The 20,915-nt window shown below is 42.3% G+C and overlaps 1 protein-coding gene across 2 annotated transcripts in view; it reads right to left on the bottom strand.

Moving 5' to 3' along the window:
- Window positions 1-20,915, bottom strand: part of dennd1b (DENN/MADD domain containing 1B) — a 105,874-nt gene that overhangs the window by 46,648 nt on the left and 38,311 nt on the right. The window contains exons 4-10 of one of the 2 annotated variants that reach the window (XM_069153282.1): window positions 18,507-18,556; window positions 17,295-17,414; window positions 12,110-12,179; window positions 10,221-10,301; window positions 8,855-8,914; window positions 5,654-5,707; window positions 4,958-5,068 (exon numbers count right to left, since the gene is read on the bottom strand). In XM_069153282.1, the coding sequence (XP_069009383.1) occupies window positions 4,958-5,068; window positions 5,654-5,707; window positions 8,855-8,914; window positions 10,221-10,301; window positions 12,110-12,179; window positions 17,295-17,414; window positions 18,507-18,556 (546 nt within the window). The remainder of the gene's footprint in view (window positions 1-4,957; window positions 5,069-5,653; window positions 5,708-8,854; window positions 8,915-10,220; window positions 10,302-12,109; window positions 12,180-17,294; window positions 17,415-18,506; window positions 18,557-20,915) is intronic. The other variant, XM_069153281.1, reaches the window with a different exon arrangement.

Below are 20,915 nucleotides of genomic sequence, written 5' to 3'. Positions count from 1 at the left end.
GAGAAATCATACCCCTCTTTTTTTTTTTTCTTCATTTAGAGGGGGGCTTCACATGAGAGTGGGTCATGAGAGGCTAAGGCTGATAAAATATTTGCCAGGCTGATAAATAATAGATGAGTGGAGCCAAATGGCTTACACGCTCCACAAAAGACCTGGGTGCTTAATATTCCATTCAATGGAGAATCACAGATACAGTCCCCAAGAACAAATACAGGATTAGGTGCTGGGTCCAGTCCTCAGGGACCGGGGCTCTGCCCGGTAATGAGGGGCTGCCTGCCTCTCACACTGTGTGTGTGTGTGTGTGTGTGTGTGTGTGTGTGTGTGTGTGTGTGTGTGTGTTGCCCCCTTCCTCTGAGAGAAGCTAACCGATTATACAGCGACAGCCTGCTTCAAAAAGCAGTCAAGGTCTTTGGTTCTGCCCTGAGAGCTTTTTAGTGCGCTGTAGCCGAGACAGAAAGTGTCCACGCTAATACTGGTTTTCCCAGAACCATTCAGTGAGACCAAAGGAAGGACAGACAGAAAACAGAGAGACATAGAGACGGAGGGAAGGAGGTAAAGGAAGAATGAAGTAAAGAGATACAAATTGAACTGCAACAATGAAGTAGGTAAAGAAACCTAAGCCAAGAGGCTGGAGGTAATCTATGCGAATGGTTTGCTGTGTCCTATTGCATGCCAACAGTATAGACTAAATATCGCACACTAAATATCTTAGAATAGTGTTTTTAGTTAGTACTGTAAAAAAAAAAAAAAAAAAAAAAAAAAAAATCATGTATGTGTTATACTTGCAGGAAATGGGACCCTGGAATCAATGAAACTGAGACATTGAAATGTCACCACCAATTCAACTTCAAACAGACATTAAAATGTTTTCAAAAATTTTATAGTTACTTTTTTTTCAGCTGTCTTCACAGAGCCGTTTTACCACCATCTATAATTTATTTTAAGATTTTCCAGCTGTGAGCAGCTTCTCCATTTCCTTTGTGGGACAATAATGTCCATCAACAGCATACTCAAAACACAGAGAACGTGTTTTTTTTTTTTTTTTTAATTTATGGTACAGTGACTGTGCCACTGCATTGCGAACACACTACATACTTAGAGCATCAAATGGATAACTAATAAAACATTTTTCCCACTGCAACTTCACAGAAATGGAGAATGATGACAAAGGTTGCACAATTAATAAAGACATTATAAATTACATGTCAGCCAACTCAACTCTTCTTCTCATCTAATTCAGATGAATTTGCCTTTCTAAAGCCTGAACAACAACATAACCCTTCAACAGTGATGTTTACTTAAAGGGTTGGACCCAGCAGAGACCTCAACACTGTAGACTGTCAGAAAACAGAGTTACCACCCACACCAACACTCTTTACCTGAACAACTGGACATGTTGAAGTGAACAAAGACAGAAAATAAAGAAACATCTCCTACACAACATTTACATATTTTACACAAAAGCGGCCGCATAATGGTGACTGAACTTGCTTATCAAACTGACAAGATAAATACTGTTCTATCTGCTTAAATATTCTTTTTAGACGAAGGAACCTTTTGCACATGTTAAACTGTGGTGACAGGAGAAAAAAAAAAAGAAGCAAAAAATAGCTGCTGCTGGAGGCAACGTAATTCAATTTGACAAGAGGAATGGTATCAACAGAGTCCTCTTGACCTCCTCACACCAGCCTTAAACACTCATTTCCCCTCCACTGGCCTTTTCTTCCAACGCCGTCCCTACGCACTCTCCAAATTCAATCCTCTCTTTTCCTTTCCCAGCCTCAATTTCCTCCCAAGTCTTCTCTACTTATTCTGTCTTCCTCCTCTCCTCCTTCTGTCCTTCGCCACCTCTACCTCATTTCTCCTGTTACTCTATTGCTGTGTTAGCCCTTCCCTCTTCCCTCGCATGCACCGAGTAAGTCGCCAATTACCCACGCTCTGCTTTTCCCTCTGTTGACAAATGCTGGTGTCAGGCCTGGAACAATGCGAGTGTGCCACAAACAGGTAGGTGGCACAAGGAGAGAGAAAGAGGGCACGCAGGACAGCGCAGGTAACAGCTAACGCCAGGCCTCCCACTCATGCACACCGACTCTCTCACAGGAAGACAAGAGGCATAAGGTACAAACACCTGTGAGTGCAGACGACACACACAAACAGATGCATGGAAAAAATAAATAAATAAATTTAAAAAAACACCCACTACGTGCACATATGCACATGCACATGCATAGCAGCGCAACACACACCTTAAGGGAGAGGCATGGGGCAGAGATGAGTCTATTGACAACATGGAGGAGAAGGTGGTGAGGGAGGAGGGGGGGGGAGGGAGAGAGAGGATGTCCTGATGTTCTACAGTTGCCCAACAACCAGAGAGAGACATTAAGACTCCCAGGAAGAGGGAGGCAAAGTCAGAGAGAGAGAGAGTAAGAGACAGATGGACAGAAAATAATATGTCAGAGAGAAAAGAATAGCTAAGATAGAGAGAGAAGGGATAGACGGACAGAAGTCAGTGAAAGAGAGAAGAGGAACAACAGAGGAAAAGGCTGGAAACAGAGAGACAGCTGGCACTCTAGGGCACAGTGGATGGATAGCTCCTTGTTAGCATAGGCCTGACAGCCTGATGAGAGGGCTGCTGTCAGCCGGTGCCGAGGCCTGGGCTGTGTGAGTTTGGGCGAGAGGCAGGGCAGAGGCTAGGCTCGAGAGCTGGGGGGCCTCGGCAGATGAAAGACGCAGGGGGGAGGGGGAGAGGGGGTGCGTCCTCCCCACTGACTAGTTAGAGGAAGGGCCGATGCAGCCCTATTATACGGGCCTATGACAAGGCTGCACGCACGGCTGGCTCCTGCCCCTGCGCCACCGCCAACCGGCCTTTTAAAACAGTGGTACCATTCACCTCCGGTCACGAAACAGCAATAAGTCAACTGACGCATTGTTGTAAGATCATGATTTATTCTTTTGCTTTTGGCTGCTTGCGAGACACGCCAGCCATGTACCGACAGACTGACACGCTGGGTTCACCGGGGGCTTTAACGCAGGCAGCACCTAGAGCAGGCAGAATAAATGCCGTATATCAGTGTGTGTGTGTGTGTGTGTGTGTGTGTGTGTGTCTCCCTCTCTTTCGTCTTTCTATTCCCCGTTTCTCTCTGCTTGGCTGAGACAGTGGACAGGCGGAGGTGGTGAAAAGCAGCTGGATGGTACTAACGATGTTACTAACAATACCTCCGCTCATACATCTTCTATCTGTGGAAAGTAGAAATAGTTCCTGTCCATCCAGTGACTGCCAACGCTCACTTTAACGAACATTTTGACAAACTCTGACGTAAATTATATCTCTCATCCTTTAAGACATTTGATCAGAAGACAGTGGTGTGGATGACAATGGGGCTGTTTTCAGTTAAGTACGTATATAGTTAGATGGCTGGCTTCAAGAATCATGGCAGCCATTTCCACTTGAACTCTGAGGTCAATCTACCCAACAGCAAAAATAACGCATCACAGGAGCAGTAATAACACTAGGCCTGCAAGTAATCCCAATGGAGATGTGAAAATACCTTTGTAGTACAGTGCCTGACATATATCGCAACCAAACCAAAACACCTCTCCCTGAGGAAGATGGATGGATAGATGAGTGGATGAAGAATTACAGAGGATAAAAGGCTTAGAGTTTAAGGTCTGACGGGGAAGCTCTTAAAATATCCTGTCGGCATATATTCGTTATAAAAACAAGCCAAGATTTGTCTTGAAGCTGCAGAAAACTGTAAATCACAGACAAAAATCCCCTCCACCTCCTCTTCCTGCTAAAAAAGAAAAACACTCTCACCCTTGAGTCTGATAATTTACATCAAGCACTGCTCGTGTCACAGCGCAGTGTGCTGCCTCGACCCTGAGCAGAGGTGCTGCTGGTCTGAGGAGCTGAGGGGAGACAGGTGAAATTCTCAGAGGGCTGGGTAATCTTTACACCTCCTCCTGATTATAACTCCCGCAGGAGACCTTGGGAACTGCTCCCTCCAACACCCAACACCACCGCAGGCCCCTCCGGCTGTAAAGTGTTCTGCAGACTTGTAGATAGCATGGCAGGACCAGCTACACCGCAGATACAGATAGACTTAGATGACATCACTTCCCTCTCCCATCTCCTCTGTCATAAACATTGGGCTCTGCCTCGTCAGCCACAAAGATAACAGGGGGGGAGAGAAGGAATGAAGAACAGAGGGAGGAAGAGGAGAGAAAGACACGGAGAGATATCCTCCCTCATACAGACAGACAGAAGTAACTTTAAATTATGGGAGAGATTTTAGACGCGTAATAACGGATAATTTAAGGCTTTTTTGGACATTAATATCTTGGCTTTACAGGACAAACAGTCACATATAATCCAACTTTAGTGTGGGTTTCACAGCTTGTCAGGGCTTCGTGATAGTGCTGTCTGACTGCAGGGATGGGTGAGGGGTGGGGGTTGGAGGGCGACAGATCAGTTCAGCTCTCTCTGTACAAGTGGTGTAGCCATGTCAGATAAATATTCTCATCGAGCTATTTAGGGTTTGATATCCTGCTGGAATATTGATGAAGGGAATCGTGTTCAATCTAGAGAGCAGTACACGCACTTAAGCTAACTAGTTTTTCGGACGGGTAATTTGGTAACTGAACTCCATATGAAGCCAAAATTAACAAATGTGACTGTATGACTGCACATAAGTAAACAAATTTTATATTATGATTTTTTTTTTTTATTTTTTTTTTAATACACAAGTGATTTACAATCAACATTTTAAAACTGACAGGTTCACCTCTACTTGAATCAAAAGTGACAACACGCACACATACATGTTTTTAAATTAATAATTCTTCAAGTAGGTGCGTTTTTTGAAGCGTTTCCTAACTCGTTTCGTGCCTGTGCCTGACAGGTCTGACACGAGAACCGACTGCAGCGGAGAGATGGACTTGGAGGGAATGGACTCACAGTGCTAAGCTTGCTTGAGGTAATGATGATGCGCCGTTCATGCAGCATACTGGCGTAGAGCTGGAGCATGTTGTTGATGTCCACAGCCACAAAGTACTCTGTCAGGTTTCTCTGGAGATAGACGGGAACAGAAGGACATTCAGGTATATAACAAACTGTCCTAGCACAACTTGCTTACAGTAAAGTGTCAATGCTGCAGGCTGTGAGAGTGCCAGAGTGTGCCGCAGAGACATACAGTACCGGCTGACAAAGGACTCGGACTTCCATCATAGAACATACCGTTTAGTAGTCAATATAAATTGATAATAAATACAAATTCATATCTTTGATCTGTATAATTTAGTCATGTATAGAAAATGGATAACATTTGCATGCATGTAAAACTGTGGGACTGATATTTGTCTTTGCCTGGTGTCCCCTGTCAAAGATTTGAGCTAAGATTTGAATACAAAAAAATCAACAAAGAACATGCGCTCAGTTTGAATCTTGTAATACCCAAGCCAATCATTGAACTTCGACATTAAAAGTACAAGCACCACAGGAGATACAACTGAAACAAGAGGATGATGCAACAGTTTCAAACAGTGACATGTGTATTTGATTAAAAACGATTAGAGGCAGAGATGTTTCCAGAAGAGAGGGATTTCTCTTTATCTCCCTCTGTCTCTTTTTCTTGTCTTTTCAATGAATACTTACACTCTCAGGGATAGTTGGCAGTCCATTGATATCTGGGGCGATGAAGTAGGAGTGCTGTGAAAACACAAACATGCAGGAGAAAGAAGAGGAAAGGTCACAAGTGAAGCATACAACTCACGCAGAAGAGAATGAGGGGAAGAGGGGAGAAAAAGGCCGTTCACTTTGTTCTATGATTTATGGCTCATCTTCAGCTCTGTCTATATGAATTGCTGAGCTGGTGTCTGAACTGTGGCAATGCTTTTATCAGGCCTACAGAACAGAGAAAGCTCAATAGCAGCTCAGCTCCCCATAGACACAGACTGGGGTGATGTCTCCGGTGGAAAAACTGAGTCTTTATTTAAGCATTAAAAAGGCTTGCAGAGCACCAACCAACACACACACACACACACACACACACACACACACACACACACACACACACACACACACACACCGGTTGTTTAGAGGATCACAGGGCTGCCTGTCTCACTTTGGGAGAGCAGGGCAGGTTCAGTGTTCAGATCAAAGGGGCCTGAGAGAGGTGCTGTTTGGAGGTAGACAAACCACCAAGTGAAACACACCATTGTGTGTGTCTCTCTCTCTCTCACACACACACACACACACCCTCTCTGCTCTATCTCTAGTACACCTGCGTGTCTCCAGGCCTTCACTCAACCATCTGTTGCAGTTCTTGGTGTAAATCCAATGTGCAGCACTCACAGTAGATTCTCTCACATTGTAAACACAATATTTAAAGTAAAATGGTGGAATTAATTCAGACTTTAAAACATTCACTTTTGTGACTGGTATTTCACTTATTCAATAAAATGAATATGAAATTATTGTGGGTGTTTCTTCTGATAGTAGAGAGTATACTTGAGCTGTGGATGAAGTGGCAAGAGGATCGACATCCAACATTTGACAGTTGGTTGCAAAACAGCTAGCATTCCCTTCAAGACCTGAGACTGATCAAGAGACAGCCTCCACTCTGAAAGGATGAAAAAAGAAATAGGGGAAAAAAAACATGACCAGCTAAATAACCTCCTAAAACAAGACAACTGAACAGTAATACATTAAATTACAAAGAAAATAATACAAGAGCCATTCAAAGTCAGCAACCCAGCGAAAGTATCACCACCACAAAAGAAAAATGTCTCTGATTATGGAGCCATAAGATAGACAAGAGGAAGAAGCACATCAGTCAGACAGAAAAAAAATTCTTGAACATATAAAAAGTCACAACAATGGAAAAATATCTGCTTTACATGTTGAGCAACAATTTGATTCAACCTAGTATGATTTTTTTTTTTAAACAACTCTGAACCCTGTTCCATGATTTGTGTACAGGTATAGTCTTTTCCCATACTGAAAAGTCATGAGCACATTTTAATACATAACATGATGGTAGTCAGTGTTGTCTTTTCATCTGATACTGAAATCTTACTTCACTTTATATTCAGTCAGCAACAGGACATTTTTACCGACCAATTTGATAACTAGGAGTTATCAATCTGAAACACTGTTCAAGACCGTAATGCTAAAAAAAAAAAAGCAATGGTTTGTTTGATTGGTGACACCGAAACATTTCATTAAGTGGAAAACAAACTAATATATTTCACTCCCTAAGTGCAAGTGTATTAAGTGTGAGCAATATGAAAACAATTATCATGAGTAAACAATCGTTTTATTCCCAGAGGACGGTCATTGTTGTTGTGGAGCAAAGCTTAGATGAGATAAAGATGCAGCACAAACAAACACTAAACTGGAACCAACATCCAAGGCTTTGCCATTTGAGGTTTTTTTTTTTTTTTCCTGGGCAAACGATACACGAGCAAACGTTTAGTCAACTCCTACACACTCTGGTGAGTGAAGGTTTGAATTACTAAAACCACACTTTCCAAGCAGATTTTGCAGATATTTTGTACAGCTACCATTATAACTTGCATTTCAGCAAAATACAAATAAATTTGTACTTTTGATAAGCCAGTTAAAAGAGATCTAAGGCTTCTTCCGATCTAGCTACAGCATTTGCACCGAACAAAACTCATGAATAAGCATAGAGTGTAATCATTTCTTAGATCTGACCAGAAGCTGTTTTCCTCGTTTCCAGTAACAATACATGACTTAAATGTGTTAAAAACACACATTTTCAGCAGATTAAAAACATAAAATAACCGTTTTATTTATTGGGCAATTTTGCCAATAAGCAAGAAAAAAAGACAAACGCTCTAGGTTTTTCTGCCCTGGAGTGAGGCGCAATGGGACAAAACAAAGTTATATTTCATGATTTTTATGAAAATTATATTGGGTGATGATAAGTGTGAATTCTGATGCATGGCAACACATTTGTTTCTATTCAAAGACAAACCGCTGGTTAGTTATTTGGAATTCGTGCATTTGAATAAACTTTTCAGTGAATGCAACTTATCTTTGCCTCCTTTCTGAAATACGCATTGCAGCTCTTCTGAAAATGATGTGATCTGAACATCTTTGCTTCCTTAATCATCTTTGATAATATGTGGAGAGGAAAACCTTTTCATAGTCGACTAAACAGAGACTTGTAATAGAGTAATTGAAATCAAATAAAAGAGCAACTGCAGATAAACAAACTGGTAAAAGATCAGGGACTTGGGGCAGTACTTCTGAGGGTAAGGACAGCCACCCAAAAGCACATACAGTAACTACAGTATATCTCTGTTTTTCTTTTCTTGTGCTCTGTGTGCTACATAATGTTTCCCTGTTGGTCTACAAATTCATAGCACTGTGATAATCACAAGCCACGCTCCTCAAGTCAACCCAGGCTTTCATTGGCTGTTTGCTTGCTTATCTGCTTTTTTCTTGTTCTTTCGAAGACTTGTTTATATGAAAACATTGAAAGTGGGTTAACTGGAAAGGCATCAAGGAGATTTTTTGAGCACAATTGCCTTTGCTTTAAACATAAAGAGAAGGAAAAAAACCAAAACTTTTGATATTCAGAGAGAATATAGCAGTGTGGAAGGGCATTAATCATTTACAAAGTTTGATTGTTTTCCAGAGGAGAAGAAACATACACCAAGGCCCAGGATAGTTTGTTTTTGTTATATTTAAAAAGATAGCGCAGCTTATTTGGCCAAATTGGAAATCCGTGGCTCCCATGCGATTAGTATAGCAGCAGTTTCATATTTCACAGCAGCCTCCTTCCCTCCTCCCTTTTCTGCCGTTCACTCATTCCCCTCCACTCACCGGCTCCTTGCTTCGCCGATCTCTCAGTACTTGCCCAGTGGCAATATACAACTGTTCATTCTTGCACAATAAGAGAGGGAGAGAGAGAGAGCAAAACAGGGTTCACACATGAAAGGGGACAATGATTCTTCTTCTTGGCTGCCATGATAAAACAAAAAAACCTTTTTTTAAGGGAATAATTCTGCTTCATCAATTAAATATCAAACTAGTGGCTCCTCCAGAAAAGATGAAGCTATCACCTCTGTTCTCCAGGGCTTCTTCTCCAATGAAGCTCTGAGATTCAGATGAAAAGCTTTTGTTCACATATACAGCTGGTAGAAGAAAACTCACACAAAGAAAAACAATGAATCACAATGAATCCTACTTGACCTTGTTAACCTGCATGGGGATATATTGATTACCTCATATTTATCTTGTTGTGTAGTTAATTCATCTGTGTAATTAGAGCTGGATCCTTCTGAGACCTCTGCTTCTGAAAAGACCTACAGTTGCTTGTTTAATTGGTCCAAAAAAAAGGAGCGGTGGCCCTCGAGGACAAAGGCCAACCCTGGAACTCTTTAGATCCCATTATGGTGTGGAGTCTTGGCAAATAAAAAAACGGAGATATTACAGAACAAAACATGGTGAGCTGAGCAGTCTCACTGAAAACCACCGCATTCCCCTTAAATTGGCCAGGCTTACGGAAGCAACCGCTGTTTGAAAGTGAGTGTTTTATGTATGAGCTGGAAACACGCGAGGAGAGATTGTGTCAGAGTTAACTCAAACACAGGCTGACTTTGAGGGACCTGGGCTCATTAAGGCATTTCACTTTTTGATAAGCAGGAGACATGACGAGTTGTGAAAGGACCCTTCAAGTTTAAACATGTCCAGCTTGTGCTTATCACACAAAAACCTGTTAGCGCCACTTCTTGTTTCCAAACACAGTGTCAGTCCTGGGCCCTCTGTGTCTCTCTGTTCCTACGTAGTGTATCATAACCTCCTCCTGCTCTGTACTCTCCGTCTCCTTCTGCCATTCGCTCATTTATCTTCATCTCAACCTCCACACTTTCTGGAGTTTCGGCCTGTCTGCCCCATTTCCTTTCCGTTTTATGCCATCTTTGTTTCCTCTCGTCTTCTTTGTGTCCATTTCATTTTACTTATTATTCCTCCTTTTCTGTCCCCACTTTTTTCTATCGTACATTTAGTCTTTGGTGTCTCTCACTCCACTTTTAACGACTTCCGCCAACTCATCTCCTCTTTTTCTCTCCAGTCCCCCTTCCTGATGCAACAAACTGCTACAGCAACCTACCTGTCCCTCTTTCCCTCTCTCTGTCTCTATCTCAGCTGTCTTGCCTCTGATAAGGGGGAATATAAGATCTGTACCTACCACACTCAGGTTGACTGGCGTGAAGGGCTTTGGCACAGGCAGATCATAGAGAGAATTCAGCATGTCATTCAAGTCATTTTCCTAGGGGAGAGAAACAAACAACAAAAGAGGAAGAAAAAAAAAACATAAAAACATAGGACACAAATTTTATTTACTCCTTTTGTTGATGTCACAAGTTATGTGTCAATCTTAACAACAGTACTGGGACGGGCGCTGCTGCAGACCAGGGGGCAATCCTGCAGCGAGGCCTGAAGGGCTCGACAACATCCGACTGACATATGTTTAACGAGAAATGGTGAGGTTAAAAGACGCTGAGTGTGGGGCTGCAGACGCTTATTATCCAGCAGCGTTGATTTACGGCCAACAGCGGGCTGACGGTAATTAAGCAGGGGTCCCCACTCCAAAGACAGGGGCTGTAGGAAGCCGTCAGAGAGCTAGTTTGACCACAGAACAGGCCCCGAGATTATTCTTCCAGCATTTATGAGCTCTATGACAAGACTGCTATTTACACTCTCGGGTGTCTCGCTGGAGAACTGGGAGGGGGGGGAGAGCAACTTGTACTTAAACTAAACTAACTACTGTGAACATAGAGGCTGGGCATTGTTGTTTGTTTGTTTTAGCTTCTTCTGCTGCCCTCTCCCAGAACCTTGTTTTGGTTTTGGCTACAAGTCGTTGCTTTTTTGAGGAAATATGTGCGCGTGTGCGTGCGCGTGAGCCAGAGAGAATTGGAAGCAATGGGCGGCAGTATACAGTAAAGAGAAGAGGAAGGGTAGGAGGGAGGGGGTGTTAGGGTGTGTGCAATCGAACAGCCTCCTGTCATGAGAGGCTCAATGCTCACACGCATGGTCAGCAACACAGCCTGGGGAAACAGTTCATTTACCCCTCGCCTTAAACCCTCATCGCTCTTCTGTCTTCCCTCGTCTGTCAACATCTCCCTCTCGCCTGGAACGGACAGCGGGGTAAATAGAAACCAAATCATGCACACTAACACTTCAGTCACCCAGGATTTCCAGCAATCTTTCTGTCTCTCTCTCTTCCAAACTCACAAACCGTCCTATTTTGTTTGCTTTTCTCTCTCCATTAGAGTATTCTCCTGAATTCCTTTCGATTGCAGATTTCTGTGCATGTATGTTGAATGTTTATGTGAAGTCTTTTGTCACTGTCTTCTTTAGTACGACACTTTGTCCTGATCAGTGTTCTCTGTGGATCTTGGAAGAAGCAGTGACTACATGACAATTGAAAGTGGTCCCAGAGCTCCCTGCTTCTCTCCCAACCTCCCTTCTCCTCCTCTCCTCCTCTCCTCCTCCTCTCCTCCTCCTCCTCTCCTCCTCCTCTCCTCCTCCTCCTCTCTCATCCTCTGTTTAAACAGTGAAACATCACCGACACCCTATGCACTAGACGCTGCACATCTCCCCAGTTTGTTGCATATTTTACATTTCCTCTCCCTTTGCAAGTACACTGCAGTGAATAGTCAGGGGAAAAGACTTTTGTGAAGTACAAGCATTTGTGTGCATGTTTGTGTGTGTGTGTATTTTTTTTTTTCCTTTCTCCTAACGATTTGTTTTCCAGTAAATCATCAGGAATAACTTCTAGTGTCAGATCAGCGTTTGGTCTGTGAAATGTCAACATTGTTGCTGCTAACAACAGGAACCAAGTTGAGCCCAAGACGGTGAACAAAAGACAACATGCAGCATGCAGACGAACAGAATGGAGGAAAATATCTTACCACAATACAGTTAGAAAAACAATGAACTGTAGGCTTGTCTTGCAGTCAAATCATACTGTCTTTTGTTTCTCTTATCTTTTATGCAACATACACACACTGCACCTTATACATACACATATGCATACAAGTATAAATAGTGCATGCATCCAAAATATATGATTACCTGTTGTTTCGTCAGGTAGTCTGCCAGGGTATTGAGCAGCTTGTAGTAGATTTCAAACCATGGTAGATAACTGCAAGAGTCAGAGAGAAATGAGAGTTTCATTCATTTTATAATCATTTACAACAAGCTCACAGCAGGTCATCATGTTACATATTTAAAATACAAGCACTGAGGGATTCAGTCTCCGGAAAACGTTATAGTTGCACAGTGCACAACTATAATGATCTCTATATCTATATGATGTCTATAAATAATTTCACCATATGACCTATTGCTTAAAGATCAAATGCATATAGGGATTTGATCATGGATTATGTTCCCAGCTACACCTACTCCAAAGCACAAAGTCATTGTTAGAGTGGAAAAAAAAGGAAACGCAATCTAGTCCTTATTATGACATTCTTTCGTATCCAGGGCCCTTCGCATGCTATGAATTCCTACCATGTCTGCTCTTTAAACCAATAGAAAGGGAGGATAGAAGGGAAAAAACAATGCATTTTAGATTCTTCAAAAAAACAAAAACCACCATAGCTTTCATGTGATGCGGAGGGATGCTATGGTTTACAAGCATGCTGCTCCCAGATGCACAGGCTTAACAAAAATGCAGCCCAATATGCCTCCTGCTTCCCCCCTTTCTCCACCTCCTCCTTCTGCCCCTCTCTCTGCTGCTTTTATGTCCTTCACATATTCAACAAAAAAAAATCTTTGCCTTATGTAATTAATGTAAAATAAATAAATTCATTAACAAGCTCAAAATAATTTATACTGCAGTGTTTGTGTTAAAGCTAATCACCAAGTACACCCACCATAAGCTAAAAGCATCTGCAGCATGGCTTTCTTTACAAAGTTGACATATTCTTGGCCAAGTCGACTTGCTGTTCTGGGTGGAAGATGGCCAACATTTTCTTTTGGCATAAAAGCTGTGAGGGCTCAGTTCATTTAATGTTATGCAATCAAATAATAAAAACATGGTGTCCTATCAAGTTATTGAATTTTTATCTAGTTTTGGGTTTTAACATGCAGTTTTCGACACTGCATGTATAATGATTTGGGATAAGGACTTCTTAGCATTGCAATTAAATAAACAGAAAATCCTATTAATGCTTCATTAACTTGCCTGGATGCAGGGGTTGAAAAATAAATTTGTGGCCAAGTGAGCCAGTCAATCAAAAGTGGAATTTCATTTTATTATCATATTGAGGAATATTTATTACTGTCAATAAGTGAACAGTGTTGGATGTAAGTCAAAAGGACAATTACTTTATTCATTATTGTTAAAAAAAAAAAAATCAGAATTAAGTTTCAAACGTGTGAGTTTTTTTAAGCCCTGCTCAGGCAGTTGGCTGGAGACAGAGGAGTTTCCAGGCCATGGGTCACTGGCTGCTCTGTAGACTGGAATTAACAGACAACAAGAAAACAATAAAGTGAACTGAATGCAAATTTTCATATCGCTAAATCCGCAAGGGGCCAATGACAGGCCGGGTTCCCGGAGAAGTGCAGCCAAGCGCACCAATCAGAGAGGCTGAGTGACCATTAGTCTGAAACAATCAGTCTCTTAGCATGCCAATATTTTGACATCTGCATGAAGATTTGCCGCAATCAGGTCACACTTGCAGGAGAGGCTAAATCAAACATGCGCATGTTCATTTACATACTGACCGGATATGAACCTGAAGACCCATTTCTGCCACGTCAAACAATGCAAATATCTGCATATGGGGTCACGTTACTGTAAGTATTATTACACAAAAAGTTCAGTCTGATATAACGACTAAGGGGGAGAACAAAGCCTTGGTATTATCTGCCTCTCCTCCTGCCTTGTGTTTAAAAAAGCAGGGCTTCTGGACATTAATCCTTCATTTTTCACAGTTGAAAGGGATGTAAATAAGACTCTCGCTGTCAGGAGCAGCCGTCAGGCCTCACAGATCTCACAGTCATTACACTCCTACACCAAGGTGCTGTAAATCCTCTGTTTTAGAGGAAAACGCATGATCACTGGTGAAGGCAGCCAACCACAAATTATCAATATTCCTCTAACATATCCCTTTGATAGGTAATGTGCTTTTTTTCCTTTTTATTCAAATGCAATCAAATGAATCAAATGTAAAGATGCATTGTATCGCTCTAACCCCCCCCCCCCATTCGCCTCCCTGCTCTGCTCTGCTCTCTGGACATACAAAGTTAAAGTTTGGAAAGCTTAGAGAGATACTCCTACTCGCCACAGTTCATTGCTCAGATCTGTTTGTGCTTCGCAAATCCTCCGATAGAGGCAGAGGCATCCATCACTGGAGTGCTCAGTGCGTGGGGGCCCCACAATCTCTCCTGCCATTTTAAACACATGTCTGCTCAAAGTGCCATGTACTCAGAGAATGAACCAGCTAATCTGCGACCCACTCACAGCCCGTCATGCTCTCCATCCCGGGGCTCAGACCACCTGGAAATATCTAACAGAAGACAGGACCACGGAAGAGCCTTTGCAACTCGTGATTATGTTATTACAGATGGGAGCTGCACAAATACAAATGTAGCTGAAATAAGCACTGTACATCCCCACAATGGAAATCTAGAGTGAAATAAAACAAACCATTTATATTGTAGGTACATATAATCCTAGAGTATATCTTTAAACCTCAGTACTTCACATTTTCATGAAACGTTTACACTGGAACACTTTTTGCTGCCATAAAGTACCTGTCAGGTGTTAATTACAATAATTTCTGTTTCTTCGATGAGTCTTAAATCTTTTTTAATGCACAGGCACCTGTAATCATAAGTCATCCTACACTTTGTAGACGGCTCAGTGGAAGATTGCATTACACCTTTACTTTCTTGGGTCAAGGGTTAAGTACAGGGAAGGAAGTGTCCTCTAGCGAACCACTAAGCGACAACTAAACAAAGCAATGCAATCCTTAAGGTAGATCCTAAAGCCATTACATAAAACTGAGGAAATCCACATTTATCATCTCCAAATTACTCACGTGGTCAAAAGGAAATCATTCAAATGTGAGGGACAAAGTATGAGAGAGAAATGATAGAAGAAAATACAACCAGCTCTACTTGTTGTGTGCGTGTGTGCGTTTCTTCTTTGAGAGGTCTTGCCCGAAGCGAGCGTGGTCCTTTTGGCCACGACTTAAGCAACGAGACTACAAAGGGCTGTCCACATAAAACTGTCCTACTCATTAAGGCACTTCCTCCAGTAAGCAGAGGTGACAATTTTACGGTCCCAGCACTTCAACAATCACAGACGCAAACTGTTTTAATTACTTTCATTTTATATTCTTGGGAAATGATAGATTAAATGAAAATAAACGAGCGGGCCGCGGCCTTCTTGCTTTAGATTTTAACCAGGCAAATTTTAACTAACAATGACTTGTTTGACATAAACAACCTACATCAACTGTATTTTATCCGTTTCTCTGTGTTGATAATCTGTTGTGATATCTTTAATAGTGTCTTACATTACTAATCTGTTGGGATGGAAACAGCTTGAAAAATAATAAACAAAGGCAATAAACTTTTGACCAAGGACCTTGAATAGAATAACTTAATTTACCCATTCCTCACATTTCCCATGAGATAAAAATTTTTATGCTTTTGAATATTTTCACTTATCTTAAATAGCTCCACCGCGTTGGGAAAAGATAATTTATTTATTTTTTTTTAAGAAAAAGGAAAAAGATCAGGAGAGAAAAATGTAACTTGGGAGCACGCGAACAATCTTAAATAACAAAAAAAAAAACACAAAAAAAAAACTTTCTATACGTTATTTTTTTATAAATGAAGCAAGCCATGCAAACTACTCAGAATGCATAATGAATTTTATACATCATATGTCAAATGAATTAGCATGTCTAACTCAGCGAGAGGGACAGGGGAGCCTCTGCTAATTGGCAGCGAAGCTTCATGCATAATTATGGGGCAAGCGTCTTTGCTGTCGCACTGTGGCAGTAGCCGAATAACGAGGAGAAAAGAGAGGGAGAGACAGAGAGAGAGACAGAGCAAGAGGGAGAGAAAAGAAAAACAAAGCCCATGGAAGCTGGCCGGGAAGGGTGGGTGGTGTGGGGAGGTGGGACACTGTTGTTCACAGCAGCTCATCAGGGCAGTGACAAACCCATGACTGTCCATCAACAGCAACACACACACACACACACACACACACACACACACACACACACACACACACACACAGGCGAGACTTACAGGAGTGCTGCTTTACACTAACAGAGAAAAAGGCTTTGTGCTCCTTTTCCAGTTTATTGTTAAACTGCTGAATACATTAATTACAAATTTATTTATTTTGCACTTTTTCCTCAGTTTATTTTAAAGTGTACGAGTCTGTCCATTGAGATTATCTCTGGAGTGCTTCTTCTTTAAGTAATTACATCTGTAAAAACATTGTATCAACATGCAATTACATGGGAATTAAATGATAATAGCCTTTGTTGGAGAGTAATTACGCGAAGAAAATGCAATTTTCCTGGGCTGGGTGTCCTCATTTATGTGCGCTGTGATAGGAGAAATACACCTATGAAATATCAAAAACTGCTCAACTTTTGGATAATAATAGGCACATTAGTAACATATTTGTGTGGGCAGATGAGAATATAAATTTGTTATTCTGGCATGGAGCAGCTCAGTCTGAAGTGTGAGAATGAATGAAAATGCTGTCTCAAAAATCTGTGTTCACTTTTAAGATCTGGTGAATTAATTTTTTTTCCATCACACTTGATAAATAAATGCAGATATTTAAAAAAAAAAAAAAAAAAAAAAAAAATCTCTTGAGAGTGATCCATAGATAAATTGAAAAAGGGCAAAACAGACCAAGTCTTGGTTATTTGAAGTAGTAAATAAAGACAGTGGTGTTTAAACAAGTCTTTTCACACATATTCTCTTGATTTAGATTCAAGAAGTAAAATGTGAAAGGATATGTTGGTAATTGTGAAGTGCAGCAGACCTTCTTTTAGCACATCCAGTTGTCTTTATTTTGACATTTGTTAATTTATGGAAATTGGGTATGTTGATTCTTTGAAAAAATTACCAAGTGTAATGACAACCAGTGCTAAAGAGTCAATTGTCAGTTTAATAGGATAAAATGATTTGGAAAGAATAATACAGAGTATATGTACGTGGGTGTACGAATTTCACCGAAAAAGTAAAACAAGATTTAGGGGAACGTGTGTGTTACCTGAGCAGACATATGCAGACCCGGCAGCCTTGGGTGAGTCGACAGAAACCAAACCTCTGTTTGCCGTCGATGTCGGTCAGCACAAAGGTGAAATTCTGCCCCACCTGACTCCGGGAAACCCTGGAAGAGGACATGAGAAACATGTGTTGTACACACTCACAAATATTCACATAAAGGCTGAACAATCAAGTGTTTAAAACAAGCTGCAGTAAAACCATGAAATCATGCAAATCGAAAACGCAAACAAATCAAAAACACAGTTAGATTTAGCTGGATCACAAACAAACTCTCGTTCTCAGACAAAATCTCACCAAAATCCCAAATCAAGGTCCAAATCTAATGTCATGTATTTAAAGTTGGACTCTTACAGAAACTGTAAGCTTATCTAACCCCAAGGTAAATTCCAATAAAGCTCAGTACATGCCGACACCACTAGATGGCAGCAGCTCAGCTTCAGTAAAAGACTGTAGAGCTCTACCCCTCCCGCTCTCTATCTCTCTATATTCTCTATCTCTCTATATTCTCTATCTCTCTATATTCTCTGTCTTTACAACGGGAATTTTAACATGTCACTTTCCATGCTGAATATAAGAGCCCGGCACTTCTCAGAGACTGCTGGCCTGATTGGACCTGAGCTATGTGTGGAAACACACTTCCTTAGATTCTGCACGCTTTCACACACTCGCACTCATAAACATGCACAACACATCACGTCGGCCTGTCACTGATGACCTCGCCGGCATCATCGTTAATGGAACTTGTTGGTATCATCATCTTCATCATTAACGTGTCATCACCTTCACAGCATTTATATTTTTGGAGATATTTTGTTAACAGCCGTGTTGTTTTTACAGTGAAAATTGTATGAAGGAAAATGGCAGCTTCGTTAAGGTTTAAGACTTGAAAGGCCACTTGCAATCACACCGATGTGGACATGAGCACAATAACAAACACACTCATCATTACCTTTTGAGTCAGTGTATTGGCATGTGACAATATCAATGAGTGATGGTGATTTATCGTTCATTATAGCAACGGTGTGAAGCATTAAATACATGATCCATTTTATCTTTTTAATTAACGTGTCTCTCTTTAGGTGGGATAACAGATCAGTGTGCACTGCGTGTGTGTGTATGTGTGTGTGTTTTATGTGGCGAAAGTGAGCTGCACTGCAAAAAAAAACAAGGAAGCGGAGAGGGAGAGGAATCGTACCTTTCCACGTCAAAGGGAAAGCAGAACTTTGGTATCGTCTGAAGGACTTCCTGAGAAAACAGAACAGAGAAAGACACACATCTTTTTAGACATGCACACACACGTCACAGATAAAACCATTAACAACTGAGTTTCGATATGAAAATCTCTTGGGCTTCCACTAAGTGGGTGCTATCAACTGGCAGAACAAAATGGGGATTAATGCTAAATGCCACTGATAGCAATCCGACAAAGTCTTCACATCCCAAACACTGCAGCCTAAACGCACTTAATCCAAATGAATGGGCAATATAAACCACTTCATTTGGCAGAACAGAGTGGAAAGGTTCCCCTTTTTCCGAGGATAGGGAGGGATACTTGCTCCACAGCTTGAATAATTAGCAGTTAATAAGTTCATCGATTATCAGGTGCCAAAGGGAGATGAAAGGATGAAGGGAGAGAGAGAGAAAGAAAGAGAAAAACAGGGTGAGAGAGAGAGAGGGGGGACACAACACCAAGGCTATGGTGGCAGATTGTAGTGACAATGGGCTAAGCAGCTCTGTGGGGTTAAGAGGTAGGGAGGGAGGGGAGGGGGTGTACAAGCCTTCAGGGCTTTACCTCACAACACCTCCCTCGTGGGTTGGGGGGGGGGGGCGGGGGGGGAGGTGGGTGTGAGGGTCTGCATGCTCTTGAAGCGAGGTGGGAGAGGGGGGGCGGGGGGCACCTTTCCACCAGCGGCATATGGATTTAGACAGGGAGCAGGAACAGAGCGGAGCACCATATGGGTGAGCCACTCCAGACCAGCCACACAGCCACCGAGCACCGGGTCCCCGCTCTGTCTGTCGCTCCGTCTCCTCATCTCTCTGGCTACTAACCTGGCCCAGAACAGCCACCGGGCACCAGAACCTTTTTCGCCGTCTGTCTTTCTGCTACCTCTCTCTCAGCCCTGGCCAGGCTCTGCCAAGCTCAGAGACTAATCCCAGGGACTGGGTGGCTCTGTGCTACGCTCTGGCCTCTCTCACTGTCTCACTATTTCCCTTTCGTTCGCCTGCCAAGCTCGGCCACTGAGCCCAAGGTCTTCTTTCTGATTGGACACGTCCGAGCTTTGAGTGATGCTGCAGCTCCTCTATTTCTCTGCCTGTCTCCGTCACCACCCCCCCCCCCCCCCCAGAGACTGATCCGGACGACAGGTTGGGTGTCTTCCGCTGCTGCTGTCTACTGTTGCTAAGACCTCACCGCAGGGAGCAGTCACTGATCCCCTCCCCCCACCCCGCCTCATCAAAACTTAAATCTGCCACCCCAGCACAACACAAACATCACCGCAGACGAGCACGCAACAGCAACAACAAGCTATGACAGAAGGGGTGTGTGTGTCATATGTATTTGTGCATTTGAGTGTATGAGGCATGCGAGTGCCTGCCTGCTTCAAGGACTTTGTTCATTCAGTCTGAGGGTGGTTAAGCCTGTACATTTGTATGTGTGCGTCTGTGTGCGAGTGGGTGGCTGAGTTTGACTGGGCTATATGTTTGTATGTGCCCACATATGGAGCATGAGGGAGGGGCTGGAGGCGAGGCGAGGCGGGGGGTGGGGGGTGGGTAGGAAGTGGTTGTTTTTACTTATCAGGATCTGTGATAAATTTGAGAACTCAACAAAGACGCAGGGCTCCGTGGCAGAGGAGGTCTCTGTCTCAGCAGTGGGAGTGTGTGTGTGTGTGTGTGTGTGTGTGTGTGTGTGTGTGTGTGTGTGTGTGTGTGTGTGTGTGTGTGTGCGAGAGAGAGAGAGACTGTGTCTTGGCGTGTGCGGCTGTAAGACTGTCACACACATCAGAGCTGCCATCGCTGTATGCGTATGCTACTATTATTAACCACTATGTACGCACACCAATATGTTCCAGAGAGCCCTCCCTGGCGCACTGCATATGGCACACAAACCCAAACAGACACACACATTTCCCTGCAAATAAAAACATTTGACTTGCCAGATTTCAGAGTTGTCACAGCCCCGCCCACATCAGGTATCTGCGTTTGAGTGACAGTTGAGGGGTTGCAGAGACTCTGATCTCATACAGGACCAGTGAAGGGAAGTGATGTGTTTTATGTGTGCGTATAATGTGGCGTAGAAACAGCAGACGTGTTCTATATATATATATATATATATATATGTATATATATATATATATATATATATATATATACACACGCATACATACATACATATACACACACACACACACACACACGTCCTCAGCATCAGTCTGTGCACCTCGGGTATACTGATGCTATACAGTACACAGACATCTCTTAACTGCTGTCTTTAGCCATTAAACAGACTGGACGCCTCAGGCTTGTGAGAGTTTTTGAATACAGATAAGATCTGCCTTTTTCTTTCACTTCCAAATTAGAAGCATATTTACATTTTTAGTGATGCATT

This window comes from Embiotoca jacksoni, unplaced genomic scaffold (genome assembly GCF_022577435.1).
Source record: "Embiotoca jacksoni isolate LCO1_2020_lvr unplaced genomic scaffold, fEmbJac1.0.p SCAF_19, whole genome shotgun sequence".
Lineage (NCBI taxonomy): Eukaryota > Metazoa > Chordata > Actinopteri > Embiotocidae > Embiotoca > Embiotoca jacksoni.
The sequence above is the reverse complement of the archived record's forward strand: the minus strand, read 5'-3'. Positions and strand labels throughout refer to the sequence as shown.